Source organism: Nomascus leucogenys, chromosome 19 (assembly GCF_006542625.1).
Source record: "Nomascus leucogenys isolate Asia chromosome 19, Asia_NLE_v1, whole genome shotgun sequence".
In the NCBI taxonomy this organism is placed as follows: domain Eukaryota; kingdom Metazoa; phylum Chordata; class Mammalia; order Primates; family Hylobatidae; genus Nomascus; species Nomascus leucogenys.
Window position 1 is genome coordinate 58204071 of NC_044399.1, and position 24284 is coordinate 58228354.

The following is a 24284-nucleotide window of genomic DNA, read 5'->3' on the forward strand; positions in this document are numbered from 1 at the left end:
TTTAAAAAAACTAAATTATGATAGTATATTCGCAAGCACACTTGTAAATCAAAAGGCCAAAATGCTAACAATAATTATCTCTAGATAGTGGGATTATAGTTGACTTTTATTTTTTTCATTTCATTTGCCTGAACCCAATTGATGTCTTCTATTTTACAAGCAAGGGCAATATTACAGGATAAAATAGACTGAAAATTTGGCTGGGTCCTCTCCTTGGGTGGGAGGAGTGAACCACGGGCCTTTTCCCTGGATGAAGTCTAGCCCTGGGTCTGTGTGGGCAGGAAACTTAGGACTCTGGCCCAGACACCCATTCCAGCTGGCCCCTAACCTCTCTCCTAGGTTCCCCAATCTTAACCCAATGCCCACTGGCTTCTGTTTGCCCAGAAACCCTGGATACATTTCACACATCCCCCATTCAGGGTTTGTGATTTTTCATATCCTGACTTCCTTATCTGTCCTCTCAGAACACCGTCCCCTTTCTCCTGGGCTCCAGTGATAAAGTGGCTGGTGGAGTCCATTCTCTTTATTAGAGAGGATGCTGCTGTGTTGGGAGGGAGAGGGGCACTCTGAAATCTGGCTGTGAAAACCAGAACTTACCTGTCATCACTCCCATGCACACCTCCTGTGGCCTTTCTTCAGTCCTGCAGGTAGAAGCAGGCATGTGAGTGTCAGGCTGCGTTTGTCACCTGCCAACAGCCCTTCCCCTTGACTGTGGTCTATTTCATAGTAGTCTTTGGCCTAGCCTTGCTCTGGTTCTGGGATTACCCTCCCAGGGGTTATAGGCACACCTCAAGTAGCCATGGAGTAGCCAAAATGGGGAAAACAGCTCTCTCGGACCCTCCTCCGCTCCTCCAACCCACTCTCATCTGGCCCAAAGCTGGAAGGGGAAGCTGACCCCAGGGTAGAATGAGACTGAGCCTGGCCCCAACTCTGCATGGTTCCCCAAGAGCAGAGCAAGGAGAGCTTGTGGGGAGAAACAAGAACTCCTTCTATTAGCCTTTCCCACTTCTCCTCATTCACCCCAAGGACCCACTGGGGTTCTCAGGCAGAGGAAGGGTTGGACCAGGTGGCAGGAGGCTGGGTTCCGGGAGCTTCTCTGCCACCTTCTCAGAGGGTAGCCTTGAGCAAGGCACTGAGCCTCCCTGGCCTCCAACCTTTCCCATCAATAAGGCAAGAAGATTAGATGGGAGCATCTCCGGGCTCCTTTCTGTTTTCTGTGTTTTCAGGATAGTTACCATTCTTGCTTCTCCAGATCGCCCATCCCTCCGTCTGGAGGCTGGAATAGATACTCAGTGTTAACACCCAGCCAGGGGAGGCAGTGGAGCCTCTTCTAGTCAGACCCCAAGCTGCCTGTCAGAACTCCCCCTCCTGCCAGTAAGAGGGAACCTACAAGCCCAGGCTCGGTGGCTCACACCTGTAATCCCAGCACTTTGGGAGGCTGGGCACAAGGAAGATCATGTGAGATCAGGAGTTCAAGACCAGCCTGGCCAATATGACAAAACTCCATCTCTACTAAAAAATACAAAAATTAGCCAGGTGTGGTGGCACATGCCTGTAATCCCAGCTACTTGGGAGGCTGAGTCAAGAGAATCGCTTGAACCGAGGAGGCAGAGGTTGCAGCGAGCCAAGATGGTGCCACTGCACTCCAGCCTGGGCTATAGAATGAGACCCTGTCTGAAAAAAAAAAAAAAAAAGAGAGAACCTAAGGAGAAAGATGAAGGCTCTTTCTGCAGGGAGGAAAAATTCTTGGCTTCCTCTGCAGCATGTTTGTCAGACCTTGGAGCAATACAAAGTGTGGGATGTTTTCCTCCACTTAGATTTCAATGCCCCCTAAAGTCATTAATTTTTTCCATAGAAACAAAGGATTGTTTTATTATGACCCTCCAAAACCTAGAATTTAATTCTCCCCCCCTACTAGACATAAGAGCCATGAAGGCAGGAATGTGTCCATTTTGTACTTGACTATGTTCCTTGGACCGAGAACAGTGCCTGGGCATGTTGAATCCATATTTTTGGAATTAACAAGATAAGTTTCCGATTTCCCCCTTGGTAAAATGCTGGGCAACACAGGACTTGAGCTCTCTGCTGAAGTTCCTAAGTCTAGGACTAGATTTGAGACCGTGGTAACTTGCCTGGGAATCATGTCCTTTTGCAAGCTCCCAGAAAGCTTGGAATCATGCCCAAGACATATAAAATACTCAGCAAATCTTAGCTCTCCTTGGTTGTATTATTTTCAGTTTCTGATGTGAATTTTCTCTCTCAAAATTCCTAGAAGACAGTATCTCTGGGTGTAGTGGTGACACGCAGACAGCTACACTGCATCACCTACTCCAGCCTGCACCACTTCCCTTTAAAGGGCCCATCTGTCCTGACCGCCCAGCCACAATGAGCACCTGCCTATAGACCTGGGTCACATCTCTGCGGCTGTCCAGGTAGGACAAGCTGACTGGGAAATCTCACTAATTGGAGACAGCGTCCTTTGCTCCTCAATAAGAGACAGAAGCTAAATCTCCCAGGGAGACAAACAAAAATCACACGAAGATGCAAGTCAGAGATTATTTAAAAAGACACCCGACAGGCTGGGTAATGAGGGGAGCAGGCCTCCTGGGGCTGTGGCAAATTGGACAGCCTGGGCCCAAGCAAAGGGGGCACCCCCCAGAGTCATTTTTCAAGAGGAGCTGGAAATGTGAACACTTACTTGAAGTCTGATTTCAATGTTGGCGGCTGATTCAATTAAAGACAAAGCATCACTTAGGACCATCAATTTGCTTCTGGTAATTAATTGATAGATCACCCCTCCCCCGAAATGAACTTGATTGGAGGAGAGGGTAGTAAAGAGAGATGTTGGGAGGAAAGAGGAGAGAATAAGAGGAACGAGGCCAGGAGAGGGGGTTGGGGGAAGGGCTCAGAGGGCAGCCACAGAGAGGGGAGGCTGCGGCTAACCCAGCAAACTCCACATCCCCATTGTGCCCACTCCCAGCCACTTTCCCTTCACACTCTTTGTTTGCTGAATGCCTGCCTTATGGCAGATACTCTGACCCTGGGGCTGCAAAGCTAAGTAAGACACAGGCTCTACCCTCAAGGAATTTGATAGAGTGAATCGTAACTTCCTTGGCAAGGAAAAATATCTATGACACTGAGTCAGGAAAAAAAAAAACAAACCTCAAAGATAGGATATTGCAGTATGACCCTATTTAGGTTTTATATATACACCCTATTTCCCTATGTATTGCTACATATTGGAGAATGAATGAGAATGTATATGTGTGTGTGCACGTGTGTGTGTTGAGGTAGAGGAATAAAAGATGTGAACACGGTCTTCTATTGTGTGGACATCTGTTTTTTTTTATATTGAACATGTGTCACAAGTGTTATTTGCAGAACTTCTACAAACATTTACATAACTGATTTTTGAAGTTCTACAAGGAAAAGGGGGTCTATAGCAATTAAACAAATGCTAGTTTTAGTTCCAAAGAAGTGCTTATACCTTGGTTACAGAACGCTCCAGGCACTCGGGGCAGAGGTGTCAGCACTATGGACTTTTTTCTTTTTAAATTCACTGTCTTCCATTATTTTGCCCTGGTCTAGCTTTTAAAATACACACCCCAGGTAAGTTCATGATGGCCCTCTCTCTCTTAGGACAGACAGCGGAAGAAGGCTTGCAAGCAACTGTGCTTTCAGGTTTTTATCCTGAAGTTCGAGGTACCCGTCAGTGCACAATGATCCTGGGGCTGGGAGGTCATCCTGATGGAGTCGTGTTCCTGAGAAGGGGGAGCCGAGCGACAGCAGGAACTGTCAGCCTTGAATAATTCACGGACAAAGAGCTCTTTCCAAGATGAGACCAAGGAGTGCAAGTCGCTGATGGGCTTAAAGTTAGAGACGGACGCTGGGTGGAGATTTCCCTGCCCCAGGCAGAAGGACCCGAGAGTCCTGCGGCAAGTGTGTCTCACATCCTGGGCTCTCGGATGTAAATATCAGTGTGTACAGACACACAGGTGTAGCAAAGTCAGCCTGCTATCTGGGACACGAAACCTCTTTTCTTGCTTATTTCCATCTGATTTCACCTCTCTCATCAAGGGTAACCCTCCACCCTCACCCTGACCAACACCACAGTCACAAGTACAATTTAAAAACCATCAGCATCGATAAGAGAGAATGCGGGTGGGGAGCTCTGCCTGCTTTCAGTGGGCCCGTGGTCAGTTTCCTAAGATTCAGTCTACACCTCTACACACCACCATCTCCTCACCCTTCTTCCTGTTATGCCCATTTTCCCCATTTACAATTGTGATCAGCATAAAGTTCTGGGTCTGCCCAGCTTCATCCAGTGCTCAAGCGGAGGTGGCATTGATAAATGTGGTAAGGCCAACACTGTCTAGGCAGGGAGTCCAAGCCAAGTTCCAGAGAGGTAGAAACTGGTTGAGACGAGGAGAAGGCAGAAGACAGGTCCAGGGTCTCTGGAGACATTGAGTGGACTGGCACTGTGCATGGAGTGGTGGGCTGGGGCTTGCAGCTACAAGGGGAAGGGGCTGAGGTTGCAGGGAGTGCAGGCTGCTGCAGGGATGGGGGAGGAGGCTGGGAAGGAATCATGGGAGGTAGAGTGGGGAGGGAGACTCTGGGGGAGAAAGAGTATCCTGGTTCAGCCGTGGGAGGTGCAGTAGGGCTCTTTGCAGGGTGGAGACTGATAAGGAAGTGTTCTATCCAGCTGGGGCTGCTGAGATTGGGGGCAGCAAGGCTGTGGAGCTTTGCTAAGACCAGGAGAGGGGCTGTGGGGAAATGCTGACATTCTCCTTTGCTCTCCAACCTTCTTCTCTCCAGATCCCTCCTTTCTCTGTTCATCCCTTTCTCTTTTTGTCTTTGTCTTTTTCTTTCTTTCTCCCTTATTTGACCATATAAAATATACCACTTAGAATTTATTAACAGCAAGCATATGAAAAGATGCTCAACATACTAATCATCAGGAAAATGCAAATCAAAACCACCATGAGACATCATCTCATACCCATTAGGATGCCTACTATTAAAAACCAACCAACCACAACCAACCAACCCCAGAAAACAGGCACTGGTGAGGACATGGAGAAATTAGAACCCTTGTGCACTGTTGGTGGGAATGTAAAATAGTGCAGTCACTATGGAAAATAGTGTGGTGATTTCTCAAAGACCTTTAAAAATAGAATTTCTATATGGTCCAGCAATCCCACGTCTGAGTGTATATATCCAAAAGAAATGAAAGCAGGGACTTGAACAGATATTTGTACACCCAAGTTCATAGCAGCATTGTTTGCAATAGCCAAGAGGTGGAAGCAACCCAAGGGTTCATTGACAGGGTGAATGAATAAATGAAATCTGATATAGATATACAAGGAAAGAGCATTCATCTTTAAGAAAGGAAGGGAAATCTGGCATATGGATGAGCCCTGAGGACATTATGCTAAGTGAAGCCAGTCACAAAAAGACAAATACTGCATGATTTCACTTATATGAAACATAAGTGTATGATTTCACCTTTTTTTTTTTTTTTTTTTAAGATGGAGTTTTGCTCTTGTTGCCCAGGCTGGAGTGCAATGGCGTGATCTCAGCTCACTGCAACCTCTGCCTCCTGGGTTCAAGTGATTCTCCTGCCTCAGCCTCCCGAGTAGCTGGGGTTACAGGTGCCCACCACCATGCCCGGCTAATTTTTTTGTATTTTTAGTAAAGATGGGGTTTCACCATGTCAGCCAGGCTGGTCCCAAACTCCTGACCTCAAGTGATCTGCCCACTTCAGCCTCCCAAAGTGATGGGATTACAGGCGTGAGCCACCATAGCTGGCCAATTTCACTTATATGAGGTACCTAGAGCTGCCAAAACAGAGAGGGAAAGTAGAATGGTAGTTGCCGGGGGCTGTGAGAAGAGGAGAATGAGATGTTATTTCAAGGATAGAAATGAAAAAGTTCTGGAGATCAGTTGCACAATAACGTGAATATATTTAACACTAGCGAACTATACACTTATGGATGGTAAATTTTGTGTTCTATGTATTTACCACAATTGCAAATGAAATTTAAAAAGTTATTTATAAAGATCGGTGTATTTTTAAAAATTTACAAAGCAGGTAAGAAAATTTATCTTAAAAAATTTAAAAGATTACTTTAAAAATTCTGTGTGATCTTTGATTTAATGTATTAATGGATTTAATTTATTAATAGGAAACTCCAAAAGTTTCCTCACCTTCATGTAAAGAGAGGCATTCATTTGATTTGAAAAAAAAATAAAAAGATTCAGCTGGGCGCAGTGGCTCACACCTATAATCCCACCACTTTGGGAGGCCAAGGCAGGCAGATACCTGAGGTCCGGAGTTTGAGACCAGCCTGACCAACATGGGGAAACCCCGTCTCTACTAAAAATACAAAATTAGCTAGGCATGGTGGCGCATGCCTGTAATCCCAGCTACTTGGGAGGCTGAGGCAGGAGAATCACTTGAACCCGGGAGACGGAGGTTGCGGTCAGCCAAGGTTGCGCCATTACACTCCAGCCTGGGCGACAGAGTGAGACTGTCTCAAAAAAAAAAATGAATAAATAAATAATACAATAAAAATAAAAAGATTCAACCTCCCGGATTTATCTAGTTCATATGATGTTCTCTCTCAAAATGAAACGTTCTGCCCAGTTACCAGGAGCCCATTCAGAGGATCATCAGTACCTGCCCCAAGCTACTTCAAATACTCACAATTTCCAGATTGCCAATGGCTGCCACAAATTTAATATCAGAAGGTTTCAGAGAGTGAACTGTGGAGACAAGAACCCATATAGGAAGGTCAGATCTACATTCCCATGATGTCGGCCAAGGATACCGTATGGGAGAGGAGACTCACATTCCCCAGCCCCTAGACAGCTGCGGAGGTCCAGTCTGTTGGCCATGGAAGTGGAATGCCAAAGACCAGGCAGTGCCTGGGAACCCTAGGAATCCTGCCAGAAAGACACTCGCTCCCCTCTGGGAGCCACACTGTTAACTGGACTTGAGCTGTCCAAACAGGTGACCCATGGAAGGTCACTCATGGCCCTCATTTTCCCCTCACCTGAACCCCATTCTGCCTCTCACTTCCTTCTGTCCCATAGCCCTGCATTTCTGGGCCTCCATGAACAAGAGGGCGACCCATTAAGATTAAAACCACCTGGTTACCAAAAGGATCACTTTAGCTTGAAGATTGCCAGAGAATAGCATTCAAAGTCTGTGAACATACATCCACACCAGATGCAAGCCGTATGCAAATGCCACGCAAGGAAGTCTCCTGGACCCACTTGAGTCATTGGCATTTTTAGCAATGAAGTCTCCCTAGAAATTACTGATCATACTCCCTGGTCATGTTACGGATCATTTACATGTAAGCCACCTAAAGAAGACATTTCCTTAAAAGTGCATCAATTTCTTTTTCAACCTAAAGTCCTTATATAACAGTAAGAATAGCATGCTTAACTGGAAACCCCAGTCAAGGCAGAATAGTACCAACATAAATCTATTAAATATGGTCTGGTCTGTAATGCAGCCTCTCAATATGATAAAGTCAGGGAAGAAGGCCCACTCAAGAGAATTCATAGCATCTGGGTCATTAGACAAACCCAGCCCATTGCGGGGGGCAAAAGGTCCAGAGCTGCCATTGTGCTACATTACAAGAATAGGGAAGTCACATGAGTGGCCAAGCTCTAACTCACAGTTCCCACAACACCATCCCCACCCACAGGAAGGCAAGATCCTGGAGATTACCCTCATCCAAGCACGCCACTGTGGAATTACGACAGATGACTGGGAAATCATCTGTCACACTGAGGGATTGAGGATAAGGAAGAGAAGGACTTGAAGGGCCAATAGGTCCAAGAAGAATAGGGTTAGAGCCTCTGCTGGCCACTTCAGAAAGAAGACGCCAGGCTTTTCCTGCTCATGGGCAAGGGTCACATACCTGATTTAGAAGGCATATTCACTCCTAATTTATTTGGGTTGCATGGGAATGGAGAATTCTTCAGGGTCTGCAATTGAAAACAAACATCAGAAACATCAACTGCCTGGTATAGAAATATTCCAGGTCCTGAAAACTTGGTGTAGAAATGATCATGTACTCATTCTATCTAGGTTCAAAATCTAGAAACAATCGCCCATAGTCATTTTCTCCTAACTCCATACCCAGTTCATCTGGTAAAAGGGGACATAAGTCTATTGACAATGACCTTAACAGGTGGCAAGAATGCCTCAGAACAGTGGAGTAGAGAAGGAAGAAAGATGATGAAGAAGAATGAGAAACTTCTAGAAATGGGGCTGGGCACAGTGGCTCATGCCTGTAATCCCAACACTTTGGCAGGCTGAGGTAGGAGGATCACTTGAGATCAGGAGTTTGAGACCAGCCTAGCTAACATGGCGAAATCTTGTCTCTACTAAAAATACAAAATACAAAAATACAAAAATTAGTGGTGGCATGTGCCTGTAATCCCAGTTACTTGGGAGGCTGAGGCACGAGAATCACTTGAACCCAGGAGGCGAAGGTTGCCGTGAGCTGAGATCATGCCACTGCCCTCCAGCCCGGGCAACAAACAGAGCAAGACTGTCTCAAAAAAAAAAAAAAAAAAAAAAAAAAAAAAAAAAAAAAAAGAGAGAAAGTTCTAGAAATGGATGGTGGTGATGGTTGCACAGTAATGTAAAGTACTTAATGCTACTGAATTGTGCACTCAAACATGGTTAAAATGATAACTTTTGTGTATATTTTACCAGTGAAAAGAATTAAGACTCAGGAAAAGAAGTAATTAAGACTCAAGATACCTTGACTAAAACAAGAAAAAATAATCAATCCCATGCTATATTTATTTTATATTCCATGCTATATTTACCTACTTTCCATCTTTTAATTTGATAACTTATACAAAATTAAGTATATGAGGCATTATGTTTATTTGTTGCCAAAAAACTGGGTACACCTGAAACTGGGAGACTGTCATGTCCCTACCAGAGTGTCCTGAGCCTGGAGGAAGGACTTGATGACCAGTGCTCAGGTCCTCAAGACCACTTGGACCTCCTCAGCTGCTAGTACTGAGTCCGGGGCAGCTTCTGCTTTTGTGAATACCATGGAAGGCTCTGGGAAGGGAGATCGTGTCTTTTCCCCAAAAAATTGAGAGTGGAAGGGGGGAAATACTCCAATAGGGAAAAACATGCAGTAAATGAGGTGATTGAGGACATCTCACATCACAAGAAGACACAGTTTCTCTTGAAGTACTGATTACAGTAAGAAACCACAGCACTTACTCTCAGCTCTTATCTTATGGATGTTCTGGGAAGACCTCACCCAGATTCCTTCAGATAACTCCCAACATCTGCTTCAGGGTTCACAGAGATAACAAGCCCATTTATAACTCCTTCTGGACACTTCTGGGAACCGCCCATTCAGTCTGCAGGGATGATGAGCTCCAAATTCCAGGACACGCACTCTGCTGGACAGCCCGGCTGTCCATGGGTGAAGCGGTTCATCCAGCCCATTCCCTCAAGGCCTCAGGAAGGGGCCTGTCCACTTGCACCAAAACTTGGGTTTACCCACTACAAGGAAAATCCTCCCTCTCCCCTCCAAACACACACACATTCCACCAGGCAAAGGCCTTACCTCTGGCCATAGCTGCCCTTCCAATGTACTCTTTCTAGGAGAGGTATGGATCCGAGGGGTCCCTGAAAGAAAGCAGAAATAGTTCAAGTTATTTAGCTGGAATTAACTCCCACCCAAACTTGTAGCTTTCATGCCCTTCCTCCCAGCCATATCTATGTGCCCAGCTCAGTAATGTCCGTTGTGTTAGGGAAGCCCAGATTCTATTTGTCCAGCTATCCGCTCCATTGTGTGGGACACCGTGCCTCCATTAACACAACCCATTAGGGCAGAATCCCCAGGTTAAAAAGCAAAAGTGTTATCTGGGAGGGGTCAGCAATAACATTATATCATGCACAAGCACATTATCACAGATGGCTTTTTGGGCTCCTTGGCAAAGGGCAGAACCCACAAAGAAAGTAATGTCAGACAAACCGTTATTGTTGTTGTAGATCTAAGACAAAGCAGGGAAGACAAAGGACATTATAAAATAGTTTGAAGGGTAATGTGATCTTAGGAGAAGAGCTAATCACAGCATTCCTAGCAGCCATGACTGTACTAAGTACTTGGACAGAGGCTGTATCGAGGGGTCTTGCTGAGCATGAGGAATAAGGGGAAGAAAATGCAGGTAAGGAGATGGCAAAGACACTGTCCTTGTCCCAGCTTACTTTTGGTCAGTCTTTAAAAACATTTATTATCTTTTACTTTTTAGAAGTGTAATTGACTTACAATAAATTCATTTTAAGTGTACACATAGATAAGTTTTTCCATGTTTTTTAACTACACAAATTATAGTATTTTTAAATTAACAGCACCCTAAATTTAAAAAGCGGAAAAAAACACCCACAATGCTATTCCTCTTACAATCAAAAGTGATTTCGTTTGTTCATTTTTTCATGACCATAATCAGGCACATGTTTCATTCAGTTATAATCTGTGTGCATGCAAATTTGTATCCTGCAAACTTCCTTTGACGTATCATGAGCATTTTAAATGTCGTTATATAATTTTGACGCTTATTTCAATAGCTACATGATACATTAATGATACTGAGATTTAATCAGAGGTCAGGGTACCTTACTTCCTCTGACTTCTCCCCACCCAATGCCTGCCCAGGGTACATCCTCCTTATTAGGGCATGCAATACAAGAACCCCCAAACAACATTAGCAATGCCAAAAGGAAGCCTGACTTGGGTGAGAGGGCTTGATTTCTTTTCCACCACAGCCTTCTTTTGCAGCTTTACTTTTTGACCCTGAAAATAATTTATCTAGAGTTTCATGAGAAACAACAGTATATTTCCATTTTATGCCTACTGTGAGATCAGGCACTGATTTCCACATTAGAGCTTGCACGAGGAATGATGACTGGAATCCGCCTCCAGATCGCAGCGACTCCTTTGAAATTCCCAGAAGCAAGCTTTCTGGGCAGAAAGGGCCACATGACGGGAAGGCATAGAGGTGTGGACAAGCACAAAGTGTTGGAAAAGGCTGGCATAGGGGTTTGTAACTGGAGGCCAGGGAAGTGGTGGGCAGGGGGGATGAGGCTGCACAGACAGATGGTAGCTGGGCCGGGGAGCCACAAATGCCAGGCTAGTCCATGAGCAACAGGGAGCTGTGACCAGTCTCTGAAGAGATGATTTTAAGGTGATCATCACTCCAGGGGGAGTGGAATAGAGGAGTTAGCAGGGCAGAGATTTGAGGCTATTTTGGTAATATTCTTTCTAAGCCAGGATAAAAACGTAAATGGTAGCCAACACAAATACAGCTTCTACGTGCCAGGCACTGTTCTAAGCACTTAGGTGAACTAATTCATTTAATCCTCATGACAACTTTATGAAATAAATATCATCATCCCGACTTTACAGACGGAAAACTGAGACCCCAAAAGGTTAAATGGCCTTTTAAAGGTGGCAAGGCATGGTGGCTCATGCCTGTAATCCCAGCACTTTGGGAAGTGGAGATGGAATGATTGCTTGATCTCAGGAATTTGAGACCAGCCTGGGCAACATAATGAGAACCCGTCTCTAAAAAAAAACAAAAAAATAAATTAAAAAAAGATGACATTGCTAGCAAATGGTGATAGTGGGGTTTGAAAACAGGCAGTCTGGCTCATCTGACTCCATGAGCTATGCTTGTAACCAAGAAGCTAAGTGTAAGCCACATGCCCAAGGTCTAGACCAGGGCCGGCAGACTTTTTCTGTATAGGGCCAGATAGTCAATATTTTAGATTTTACTCACCATATGGTCTCTGTTGAAAGTACTCAACTCTGCTGCTGTAGTATGAAAGCAGCCACGGACAATATGTAAACAAATTAAATTTATTTATAGTGACTGAAGTTTGAATTCCATATAATTTTCATGCATCACGAAATATTCTTTTTATTTTTTGGAACCATTAAAAACTGTAGAAACCTTTGTGGATATCAAGAAACTGATTCTAAAATTTATATTAAGAGGCAAACGACCTAGAAGAGCCAACACAATATTGAAGAAGAACAAAGTTAGAAGACTGACACTATCTGACTCCAGGATTGAAGATAAAGCTACTGTGATCAAGACAGTGTGACTGGCAAAAGAATAAACAACTAGATCAATGAGACAGAATACAGAGCCCAGAAATAAACCCACATAAATCAAGCCAACAGATCTTTGACTAAGGAGCAAAGGCAATACCACAGAGAAGAGACAGTCTGTTCAACAAATGGTGCTGGAACAACAATTTTTTAATTAAAAGAAAATCACTCCTCAAAAGATTTTGGACCCCTTCTTTAAATAGTAGCATTCTAAAACAAATTTTATGACAGCTAATATACTCAGCACTCTATTATAAAGTTTTAAAAAATGAATTAAATTAGCAGAAGATCTAACCCAGTGCCTGTACAAAGTATATGTTGAAATACATTAATTATGATGAAAGATGCCCTCATTTGATTATCAAAACAATCCAGGGAAATAGATGGCATTATTAGTATAATTTTACAGCAGTAAGAGTTTTAAATGTTGTTTAGAGGGTTGGAGCTGGGTCCAGAGTTTACTGCTGACTCCGGAATTCAAAGGTTTTAATGGGGCTCAAAAGAGGATGTTTCTGAAGACAACAGGTGGAGGCCCACATCTTTTCCTAAAACTGTAATGGAATCTTCTAGGTCTTTTATTTTTTTCTGCTGCACTCCTGCATTCTGTTAGGCACTCCCACACTCTCTGTGTGGTGTGTGTGTGTGTGTGTGCCTGCGTGTATGTGAGTGTCTGTTCAAAATTATAAAAGTAGCAAGAATTTGAGAAGTCAGGACCCCAAAGAGAAAATAAGTACAGAGACTGGGCTCAGCATTTGATACCAGTTATATCCTTGAAGCATTTGTCAAATCATGAGTGACAGAAATCAGCAGCCGAGAGGCTAAGATACTGCGCAGAGCTTCAGGCAGTTTAATGGAACTGGGGAAAACATTGAGTTCGGCACCCATTGAGAAGGAGGGACCCTGATGAATATCCCAGGCTGTCAAGTGGGACTTAAAACAGACTTTTGGAGTAGGGATAAACTAGAAATGGGCTGATCTGTAAAAAGTCTAAAGACCAGACTTGAATAAGTTTGATTCCTGATTAGATAAAAGTGATCTGTTCCTCCCTAACTGCCTGCCAAAAGCAAAAGGAAAACTTTCATGGATGAAAATACTACCAGCCAGAGCATGAAAATTATCTAATTTTTTATATACAATGCCTGGCTTTCCATTAAAAAATTACCAGGAGACAACATTAAATAAATCAAAGCCAAGAGAAAATTTAAAAACACAACAGACAACAGATTAGTGAAAAGCAGTGGACTAATATGGAAATAAATGAAGGAAATCCATAATCTTTCCAGCTCAATGTTTTATACCCAGTTACAGCAAGAGGTGGTCCAATCAGAAATTTAATGGGGCAATCTAAGAAATAAGAAGTACTGAGATACGCTCCTCACATATCCCTGAGTAACCGGAAATTGATGTATGTTCCAGAAAGACTGAAAGAGCCACATGTAAATCTAAAACCAAGAGAGACTTAAGAATTGACTACAACTTTGTGCTCATTCTCTAAGCTGCACACACAGCAAGCAACAGAACCTTATGGTCTCAAGGTGTTTGATCACAACCTCTGTCCAAATCATTGACTGACCACTAAACCATGCAGACTCAAGGGTGACTCCTAGGATGCCAGGCAAAAAAAAAAAAAAAAAGAGAGAGAGAGAAAAAAGAAAGAAAAAAAACTGAGCAAAGACATCAGTGGTTAGCTGCACACAATTAGAGAGACAGATTTCACGTTTAAGTCCAGGCAAGTTATTAAAAAACAAATTGATGACCCTCAGAAAAATAAAACAGAATCCAGAACTGCTATGTTTCATCAAACATGTCTAGTCTTCAAACAAAAGTTATCAGGCATGTGCCTTGGCATTGAAACACCAGTCCCAGATGAAGAAAAAAAGCAATCAATGGAAACTAAGTTGACACAGATGTTGGATTTCACAGGCAAAGTCTTATTAAATAAAGCAGCTATTATATGTATTTGAAGAATTAAAGCCATGAAGACAATGACAACAAATAGAAGTGATATAAAATGGAAATTCTGGAGTTAAGAAGTACACTAACTGAAATGAAAGATTCACTAGGTGGGCTCAGTAGCAAGCTTGAGATGACAGTATAAAAGATCAGTAAATTTTAAGATAGTAAGTATATTTCTAAAAAATACAGAGGAAAAAAGATTGAAGAAAAACAGAACCCCAGAGATCTGTGGACATTGTCAAACATAAAAACATACATGTAATATGAGCCCCAGAAGAAGAAGAGAGAGAGAGATGGGTGGGGGGGGCAGGAAATGATTTAAAGATAAAATGGCTAGGCTGAGGTAGGTGGATCACCTGAGGTAAGGAGTTCGAGACCAGCCTGGCCAACATGGTGAAACCTCATCTCTACTAAAAAAAAAAAAAAAAAACTAAAAAGGTTAGCCAGGCATGCTGGTGGGTGCCTGTAATCCCAGCTGGGCTGAAGCAGGAGAATTACTTGAACCCAGGAGGCAGAGATTGCATTGAGCCAAGATCACAGCATTGCACTCCAGCCTGAGCAACAGAGCAAAACTCCATCTCAAAAAAAAAAAAAAAAAGAGATAAAATGGCCGAAAACTTCCCAAACCTCCCACATTTGATGAAAAATATTAAACCACAGATTCAACAAGCTGAAAGAACATTAAGTAGGATAAGCACAGAGAATCTTACTTAGACACATGAACTATAACCGTCTACGTATCTAGGTGTAGTTCTAAAACCAAAGAAAAAATTTTGAAAGCAGCAGGAGTAAAACTCCTCAAGTACAGGAGATCAATATTAAGATCAGACTGACTTCTCATCAGAAACAATGGAAGCCCGAAAGCAGTGGAAAAAGAAAATGATACCAGTTGGGACGTTGGTGATGTAAAAAGGAATGAAGTACAGAAAGAATATGTAGGTAAACCTAAAATAATATTTACTGTACAAACTGGAGACCAGCAAACTATGGCCCATAAGTCAAATCTGCCCACAGCCTATTTTTATATGTCCCTCTAGATAAGAATCATTCTTAAAATTTAAAAAAAAAAAACACAAAGAATGTGATAGAAAAATATATGTGACTCACCACATCTCAAATATTTACAACCTTTTCAGAAAAAGTTTGCCAACCCTAATATAAATAAAAATAATATATTTTGGAGTTTAAAAGACATGAAATAAATTGCTTTGTGGGCAGATTTGGATGGAATAAATGGAGTTAAACTGTTACAAGATTTTCCCCTTATCAAGTGGTAAAAGTGCTGATTTATGTTAGACTTTAATAAGTCAAGGGTGCATGTTATCACTTTAAACACCAAAATAATGATAAAAATTATATAATCCACAAGCTAGTGTTGGGCAGGATGGGGTGGTGAAACCTAAACAATAAAAATACTTAATCCTAAAGGAGGCAAGGTATCAGGGGAAGGCCAGGCACAGTGGCTTATGCTTGTAATCTCAACGCCATTTGGGAGACTGAGGTGGAAGGATTGCTTCAGCCCAGGAATTCAAGATCAGCCTAAGCAACATGGTGAAACCCTGTCTCTACAAAAAAAAAAAAACAAAAACAAAAACAGACACACACACACACACACACACACACACACACACACACACACACACACACAATTATCTGAGTGTGGTGGTGCATGCCTATAGTCCCAGCTACTCAGGAGGATCACTTGAGCCCAGGAGTTTGAGGTTTCAGTGAGCCGTGATCACATCACTACACTCCAGCCTGGGTGATAAAGTGAGACTCCATCTCAAAAAAAAAAAAAACAAAAAAAGAGAGAAAAAGAAAAAAGAAAAAAAAATCAGGAGTAAAGAACACAAAACAGGTAGGGTGCATTGAAACAGATATTTTATTTAAACAGAAGCTGAGGATGGTGTATGAGAACTTCCTTTAGGATCTGATAGGTCGGATGCCAAGTGGGCTGGCCTTGTTCCATGTGGCTCTCAAACCAGGACTAGACCAGTGGAAGCAAGTTGCCCCTTGGCAGAATAGCTGGAGCTACCCAAACAAGAATGGGCTGCCAGGGCACTGGTCCAAGCAAAGAGTGGGGATCGTGAACATGTGGCACATACACCAGGCAGAGGTTAAGAGCTCGGAAATCCTTGGTCTGATAAGCCTTATTTTCCTCACCTATAAGGTGAGGTTGATAATACCTGCCCCATGGAGTTGCGTGAGGATTAAATGCATGTAAACATCCAGCACAGTGTCTGACTCATGGAAAGAACTCAGTAATTGTTAGTTATAATTTCAGCATCTGAGAGGTGGTTGGCATAGACCATCTTTTAGATCCTTTCAGCCTCAATATTCTGGGATTTCTTCACATAACTAAATGCTCAGGAGTTCATGTTTTTACCTTGATGATGTGAGTCATCCATGATAACTGCTCTGGGGTGTCACAATAAAGTGTTCCTGGGATCTAAATGTTAAGCGTCCAGATCTGAAGATTCAAAGGGAAACTTGGTGCCTCTCGGTTCTGGCCCCACTAACCCTTGGAGCGACATGGGCCCTCACTCTACTTCTCTGCTTTCACCAGGTACAGTGCCTGTTCCCACAGTACCCCGAGGCACTGTGGAAGAAATTATTGAAGCACTGTGGCATCATCAAACCCCAATCATGGAATCCCAAGGGAACTTTCCCCTTTTGAAAGGTTGTTTTGACATCAAGCCCATGGATATATGAAGGGCTTTGAGCTCTTTGAAAAATTCCCACCGGAGTCAGGGCAGTCAGGGGAAAAAAACAAGTACTTTTCCATCCTGATGGGAATGCAAGAGAAAAACACGTGCGTATGCTCTGAGAAACAGGTTTGGCCGAGATCAGTCATCCAAGTTGGACACAGCTGTGACCACTGGGGTCTGGAACCAACAAAGCACCATGGAGACATCAGGCCTTGGCAAGGTAAAACCACATGTGCTTCTCCCTTAGGGGGGGTACCTTCTAAAGCAGTGGCTCTCAGCCCATCACCTGCTACCTAGCTCCCAAATGCAGAGACTCAGATTTGACTGGCCTGGTGGGGCATGGGTATGCTGGGCACCAGAGTTTTTAAAAGCCCCTCCAGTAATGTTCACGTGCTTCCAAGGTTAAGAGCCTGACTCTACAAGGAAACCCAGCGTGTGTTAGTCCAACAGCTGGCCACATATGGGTGGGGTGATTTCAAAAGCAAAATTAAAGCAGGGCATGCTCTCTTACTTTATAGATTTCCTTGATGTTTGTATACTTATGATGTGTCTGGAGTGCAATTTTCTGGCCCCTGTCCCTTCCTTGAGGGAATACAGCCATTTCATAACCTTGATTAAGCATCTAATCTATCTGAACATTGACTTCCTCATCTATAAAATGCGAATAGGACTAGCTTCCCTGTCTTCTTCATGAGGTTGTTATGAAGATCAAAGAACTGGAAAGGGTTGCGTGAGAGAGGGCCATACACAGGGGAGAGGTGATTTGTCTCCCTGGATGAAAGGAAGAAGCATCTCCTAGGCATCAGGGAGGACTTTCAAGGCCAACTCATGTGGCACTGAGGTCACTCTTGAAAAGTTGTAATGCTCTCACTGTGACCTTAGGGGCAGGGTTTATGACACTTTTGGCATTTTTACAGGCTCAGAGGGCCATAAGTGCATGCAGACCACACCAGCAAGGGTGTGGACAATGCTGCTCTCCACTAAGCACTGAGCTGTGCTGGTGAGCTTGGAAGGGGAGGGCCCAAGTCTGCCAGTGTCATCCCTTGATTGGTTTTGAATGATAAGCAGGTCCTGTGGGTGACTATGTGCTGCACTGCACAAGGTGACTGTAAGCTGTCACCCTATGTGACCTATAGGGACTGTAGGATGCTGCGTGGACCTGTGAGCAGGTGCTGCATGTGACTAGCTGTGGGTGCTGAGTCAGAAAACCATGAGTCATGCCTGGCTGACTGCTCCATTAAAATTCCAGGTGCTCTAAGGCGTATAGGATGTTAGCACAGCATCCTGTCAGTGTGGTACTTGGCCAGTCACATGCTGCCACCAGTGGAAGGTGAGAATGAGGACCAGAGAACCCTTCTGAGGTAGCTGAGTTGACCTCTGAATGTATGTCTCACAATTCTAGAGTAGATGAAGTGAGCAGACCTTCAAGATCATCTTGTTTACTAGATCCAGAGAGGCTAGCAAATTTGCCAAAGGCTATTCAGCAAGGTACTAACAGAGCCATGTGTAGAACTGGATTCTCCTTAACCTAGTCAAGTATGCTTTCCCTGAGACCAAAGTCTTTTTGAAAGAAGGTTATGGAAAGACTTGTTATATGTGTTGTCTTCTATCTTGAATTTTCAGAAGAAATCTATTGTTTTGCCCTGTCTGTAGATCAGTATTTCCAGCTGTCCTTATTACCATTAGTCACTCTAGATTTACCATCAGGAATGCTGGCCAAAGAATGATTTAGGATAAACAATGTCACAACCTTTGGGAAGACACAACCTCTAGTCTGATTACAAAAAACATTCGAGATGGCTTGAAAAGTCTCAAACCATAATTACTCTGTCCTGTACTGATGGTCCCAGAGAGACCTCACCACCAATTACAGACCTCATTCCAGGCAGAGACCAGTGCACCCTCCTGTCTCCATCCCTTGATGCCCACAGATATCCAGTATCATACACCCTGTGCCCCAAGGGAGGAAAGCAGTCCCAAAAGGAAATTACATATTCAAAGTTTACTTGTAGTTTTGCCCTTGGCCTCAGACAAGGGGATGCCTTACTTTTGCATCACATTTTCTTCAACTTCCTCATGGGATTGCTATGGTTTCGATGTGTCCCCCAAAGTTTATATGTTGAAAACTTGATCCCCAATGTAGCAGTGGTAGGAGGTGTGACCTATAACAGGTGACTAGGTTCTGCTCTCACAGATGGATTAATTTCATTATTGTGGGAGTGGATTTGTTATAAAAGGATGAGTTTGGCCCCTTTTGTCTCTCTCGTACCCTCATTTGCCCTTTTGCCTTCTGCCATGGGATGGCACAGCAAGAAGGCCCTCACCAGATGCCAGCCCCTCAATCTTGGACTTCCCAGCCTCCAGAACCATGAGACTATAAATTTCTGTTCATTATAAATGACCCAGTCTGTGGTATTATAGCAGCACACTACAGACTAAGACAGGGACAGCTGAGGCCAACCCAGAGCCAGGAAGGAGCAACCTGTACAAGACAGTCCCATGGTGAAGATGAACAAGCAGACCTTGACGATGGCAGGTTCCAGAGCCCTGACTCCTCCTATACTAATATCTTCCACACTCAGCAGCAGCTCTAGCTTCACCTTAGCCACCATTGGCCAGAACTTTAAATGGGACCAGGTATTCCTCAAAGCTGGATGGTGGCAGGTGTGTTGATCAGTGAGCCCCAACAGGAAGGGAGTCTCAAGAAGGAAGACCATCAAGAAGGTCTCCTCCAAGAGACAACTGGGAAGTTGTGGTGTGAAGGAAGGGAGGCTTAGGACTCCTCATTCTCAGAGATGCAATAATGCAAGAGGAAATGGTGGCCTAAGGCATGAAGAAAAGCACTTACCCTTCCCAGAGCCCAGCCGAATACCTGCTGGGCCCCTTCCTATGATCCAGGGCTCTGTTCACCAAGGTGGTGCCTCTTTTGACTCATGACCTTTTATGTCTGGAGCTGGAGGACTTATCTTGCCCAAAATACCACTTGCATCATGCCACTCCCCTGCTAAAGAACTTTCTATAATTCCCCATTTCCCACTACAGCAAATTAAAATTCCAGGCTTGCTGCATGACCTTAGGCCGGTCACTCCACCAGTTTAGTTTTTGTTAATGTAAAATAAAAGATTTGGATTCAATCATTTTAGAAGTCTCTTTAAGCTAAAAGGCACTCTGAGAAATCTCTACTCTCCTTGCACTGGGGTTTAATTGTCCTACCTTAACTCCTCATTTTGCCCCACACCAACCCCACACTCCAGTTCAGCCAGCCTGCCCCTGTTCCTCAAACCCATCATTGCCATGCCCTCCCCTTGCCTGCCCTCTCTGCTCCTTGGTGTTTATCTCAGTCCCACTCACCCTTCAGTGAGCAATTCAGCTTCACCTCCCACATGAGATTCCTCCAGCCCACATTCATCTCTCAGCTCTCTGAATCCTGTTGCTTTTATTACAGCTGCTTGCACCTATTTTGGTGCTTAATTCTTCTCCAGTGATTTTATGCGGATCCTTTCTCTCTCCCCAGAGGGTTCCTTAATATCTGATTTAGTAACTACCAGCCAGGCACAGCCCAACTTGGGTTTTTAGAAGGGTACTCAGTTAATTGACAGTAACAAAAATGCAACTTGATGAAAATGATGATTGACAATAAAGTCCTAGAAATCTACAAGGCACAGATGACATCCCAGGAAAGTAGAACTTCTGAGCCTCTAGAGAAAACTCCATACCTGTGCTCAGTGTCCAAAGCAGACATTTGGAGACAAGTGTGTGAGTTGAAGTGAGGGGTGGGGATGGGGATGAAGGCATTGGGATGTAGAGTCTAACACCAGAGATTCGGGGATGGCTATGCCACCAACTAGGTATGCGACCCAAGCAGGTTCTCCCTGATCTTGCATCAATAATTTGAAGGACTCGGGCCACCAAAAGTTCTCAAATAGCCCTTTCTACTCTTATTTAGAAAGACTGTATTTCTAGAAGGCTTGGGAAAACTTCCTGCAGGAAGGGAAGGAAAGCCAACCTTCAGGAAGAACCCTGGGCTTTTGCAAAACAAATGTTACCCAGCTTGTTTTAGTAATGAAAAGGTATTCTTTTCTCACTCAATGAGTTCACCCAGCTCCCACCGTTGGTTTTGCATTGACAGGCCTGTCATGGGTACGTTACCAAGGCAACAAGTTTTTCCCACAGGCATGACAATCTTCTGGGAACTTCTGACCCATTCGAGGAAAATAAAATTCTAGCAAAAATGGTATTTTATTAGATACAATGATTTCTTGCCAACTTGCTTTTGCCAACTGCAGTTGAGTTAATGATATTTCAGTTCTACAAGCTAAAACACTCAAAGCAGGATTCTGTTTTCATATGTATTGCTTGTTGAGTCCACTTAAAAGTTTAAATAAAAGTCTAATTTTGGTTCTTCCCTCCAGCTCTATTATATTGTAAGGTAGTGAAAGGTGCTGGCCCTGGATCCAAGCTCAGGACTGACCTCAGCTTCTTGTACTAATTAGCTGGATGATTTTGGACAAGTTACCTAGCTTCTCAGTTTTCTCATCTGTAAAATGGGAAAAATAGCACAGGCCATCTTAAAGGAAGGCTGTTATACACGAACTGTGCTTATCATAGAGCCTGGTTTTTCTAGGGAGCCTCACACCATGAATTTAGTTTGAAGTGATCCTCAAATGATAACATCCCCAGTGCCCAATAGAATGAACACTTTTGTCTTCTCTGAAGACATTCACCTTCATCCTAGGCCTCAAAGAATCTCCTAAGTACATTTTCAAGGAGTCTGAGCAGCATGCAATAAAAGATAACCACGTATAGTATATAAAGAAATTAGGTACATATGAGCAAGAATCAGCAGGAAAACAAAACAAAAGAAACAGATCACAAAGACTTTGGATACTAAAATCATCAAAATTGCAAAATTACAAAATGAATTTTTGTTTTTGTTGTTGTTGTTTGTGTTTTGAGACCGAGTCTCGCTCTGTTGCCCAGGCTGGAATGTAGTGGCCCAATCTCGGCTCACTGCAACCTCCACCTCCCAGGTTCGAGTAATTCTCCTGCCTCAACTTCCTGAGTACCGGGACTGCAGGCACACACCACCATACCCAGCTAATTTTTGTATTTTTAGTAGAGACGGGGTTTCACCATGTTGGCCAGGCTGGTCTTGAACTCCTGACCTCAAGTGATCTGCCTGCCTCAGCCTCCCAAAGTGCTGGGATAACAGACATGAGCCACTGCACCTGGCCCTTAAAATGACTATGTTTTTTAAAATAAGACAAACTTGAAGTTTTTAGGGGAATCCAAAGTTATTTAATTACCAATTTGGTAAGAAACTAAATGTAAGTTAAATTTGAAAAATAAAATCACCAATTTTCAAAATCTTCAATGATCAGGTTTAACAGAAAATTAGACACAACTGAAGGAGACTGAATAAGCTAGAAGGTGTATCATAATAAATTACTTAGAATGCAGTACAGAAAGACAAGATGGTAAAGTTGGGAGAGAGGTTAAGAGACATGGTACATGGAGTGAGCAGGCCAAACATTGTGCTGGCATTCCAGAAGGAAAAGGCAGAAATAATCAAGTAGAGCCAACATTTCAAGACATACTGGTTGAGAATTTTTCAAAACTGATGGAAGTAATCAAGCCACAGATTCAGGATGTGCTAAAAAGGCCAAGCAAGATAAATTTACATAAATAAATGAACTAGAAAACAAACATACAATATAGATGATGGTATATTTTTCCAAAGGTGGCCACAGCATTTCGTCTCATCCTGTATGCCCTTTTGCAATGTGACTTAGGCCATTCTTCCCATCAAGAGGCAGTGTCTATTTCCTTCACCTTGAATCTAAGCTACTACAGAAACTTGCATTGACTCATAGAAGCAGCAGAAATAACTTTGGGGCCCAGACATTAGAAGGCTTTGTGGCTTCTATTTGTGCTCTTTGGGGACCTTGGGTCCCCATGTAAAGAAGTCCAGACTGCACATACAGAAACAAAGGCCAAGTAGGGGAACACGAAGACACCCAGGTCCCAGTACCAAGTCCCCAGACATCTCATTTGGGACCCACCAAGTCAATCCCAGATGATACTATGTGGAACAGGGATGAGATGTTTCTGCTGAAGTCTTCCCAAGCTGCAGGTTCACAGAACTGTGAGTAAATAAAATGGTTGCTACTGTAAGTCACTGAGATTTAGGATACTTTGCTATGCCTCAATAGAGAACGGTGACATAGGAGATCAATAAAAGCCACGCATGGTGGCTCATGCCTGTAATCCCAACACTTTGAGAGGCTGAGGTTGGAGGATAGCTTGAGCCTGGGAGTTCAAGACCAGCCTGGGCAAGATAGGGAGACTCCCTCCCTACAGATTTTTTTTTTTTTTTTAAATTAACAGGTGTGGTAGTGTGCAACTGTGGTCCCAGCTACTTGGGAGCCTGAAGCGAGAGGAACTCTTGAGGCCCAGAGGTCGAGGCAGCAGTGAGCTGTGATCATACCACTGCACTCCAGCCTGGACAGCAGAGTGAGACCTTTCTCAAAAAATAAAAAAAAAATAAAAAATTGATTTGAAAAAAATAATAAAGTCGATAAACCTCTGGTAAGATAAATCATAAATAATCAATACCAGAAACAAAAAGAAGGACATGACTACAGAAGCTACAGGTATTGAAGGGATAACAGAAAATCATACACAAATTTTATGCCAAACCACTTGCAAATTTACTCGAAATGGACACATTCCTAGAAAAAAAACTTTCCAAAGTGGATTTAAGAAAAAGAAAATATGACTAATTCTATAAGTGCTAAAGAAATTGAAGCGGTAGTCAGAAATCTACCAAAAAATAATATTCCAGGTCCAGATGGCTTCACTGGCAAGTTCTACCAAACATTAAAAGGAAAAAAAATCCATTATTATTACAAACTATTCCAGAAAACAGAAAAATAGGAACACTCCCAAATTCATTTTATGAGACTGTAAAACATTGGTACCCAAATCCAGCAAGGGCAGAGAGAAAAAAGAAACTTATAACTCACTCTCATTCATAGGCATATAAAAAAAATAACCTGAAACAATTGTTAGCAAACTAAGCCTAGCAATATAAGGAAAAAGATATACCATGATCAACTTGATTTTATGCCAGCAATGGGTATACAATCCCAATGGATCATTCAGTATTAGCAAGTCTATTAATATAACTCAACACAATAGATCTAAGAGTAAATAATCATATGATTATTTCTATACATGCTGAAAAGGCCTTTAACAAAATTTAATATGAATTTCTGATGAATTAAAACTCAAGGATGTAGAAATTTATGGTTATTTCCTTAATATGAGCACACACATATACATATGTTATGTACGTACGTATGATTCCCAAAGGCTATCATCTAACTGAATAGGAAAATATTCATTTCCCATTGCTTTTTGTAACCTCGAGACCACATGGTCCTGAAAAATA

The 24284-nt window shown here is 43.0% G+C and overlaps 1 protein-coding gene across 2 annotated transcripts in view; it reads right to left on the bottom strand.

Moving 5' to 3' along the window:
* Window positions 1-24284, bottom strand: part of PLB1 (phospholipase B1) — a 154208-nt gene that overhangs the window by 123459 nt on the left and 6465 nt on the right. For both annotated transcript variants that reach the window (XM_030799599.1, XM_030799600.1), the window contains exons 2-6: window positions 9618-9679; window positions 7935-8001; window positions 6707-6765; window positions 1236-1276; window positions 598-641 (exon numbers count right to left, since the gene is read on the bottom strand). In XM_030799599.1, coding sequence (XP_030655459.1) covers window positions 598-641; window positions 1236-1276; window positions 6707-6765; window positions 7935-8001; window positions 9618-9679 — 273 coding nt within the window. The remainder of the gene's footprint in view (window positions 1-597; window positions 642-1235; window positions 1277-6706; window positions 6766-7934; window positions 8002-9617; window positions 9680-24284) is intronic.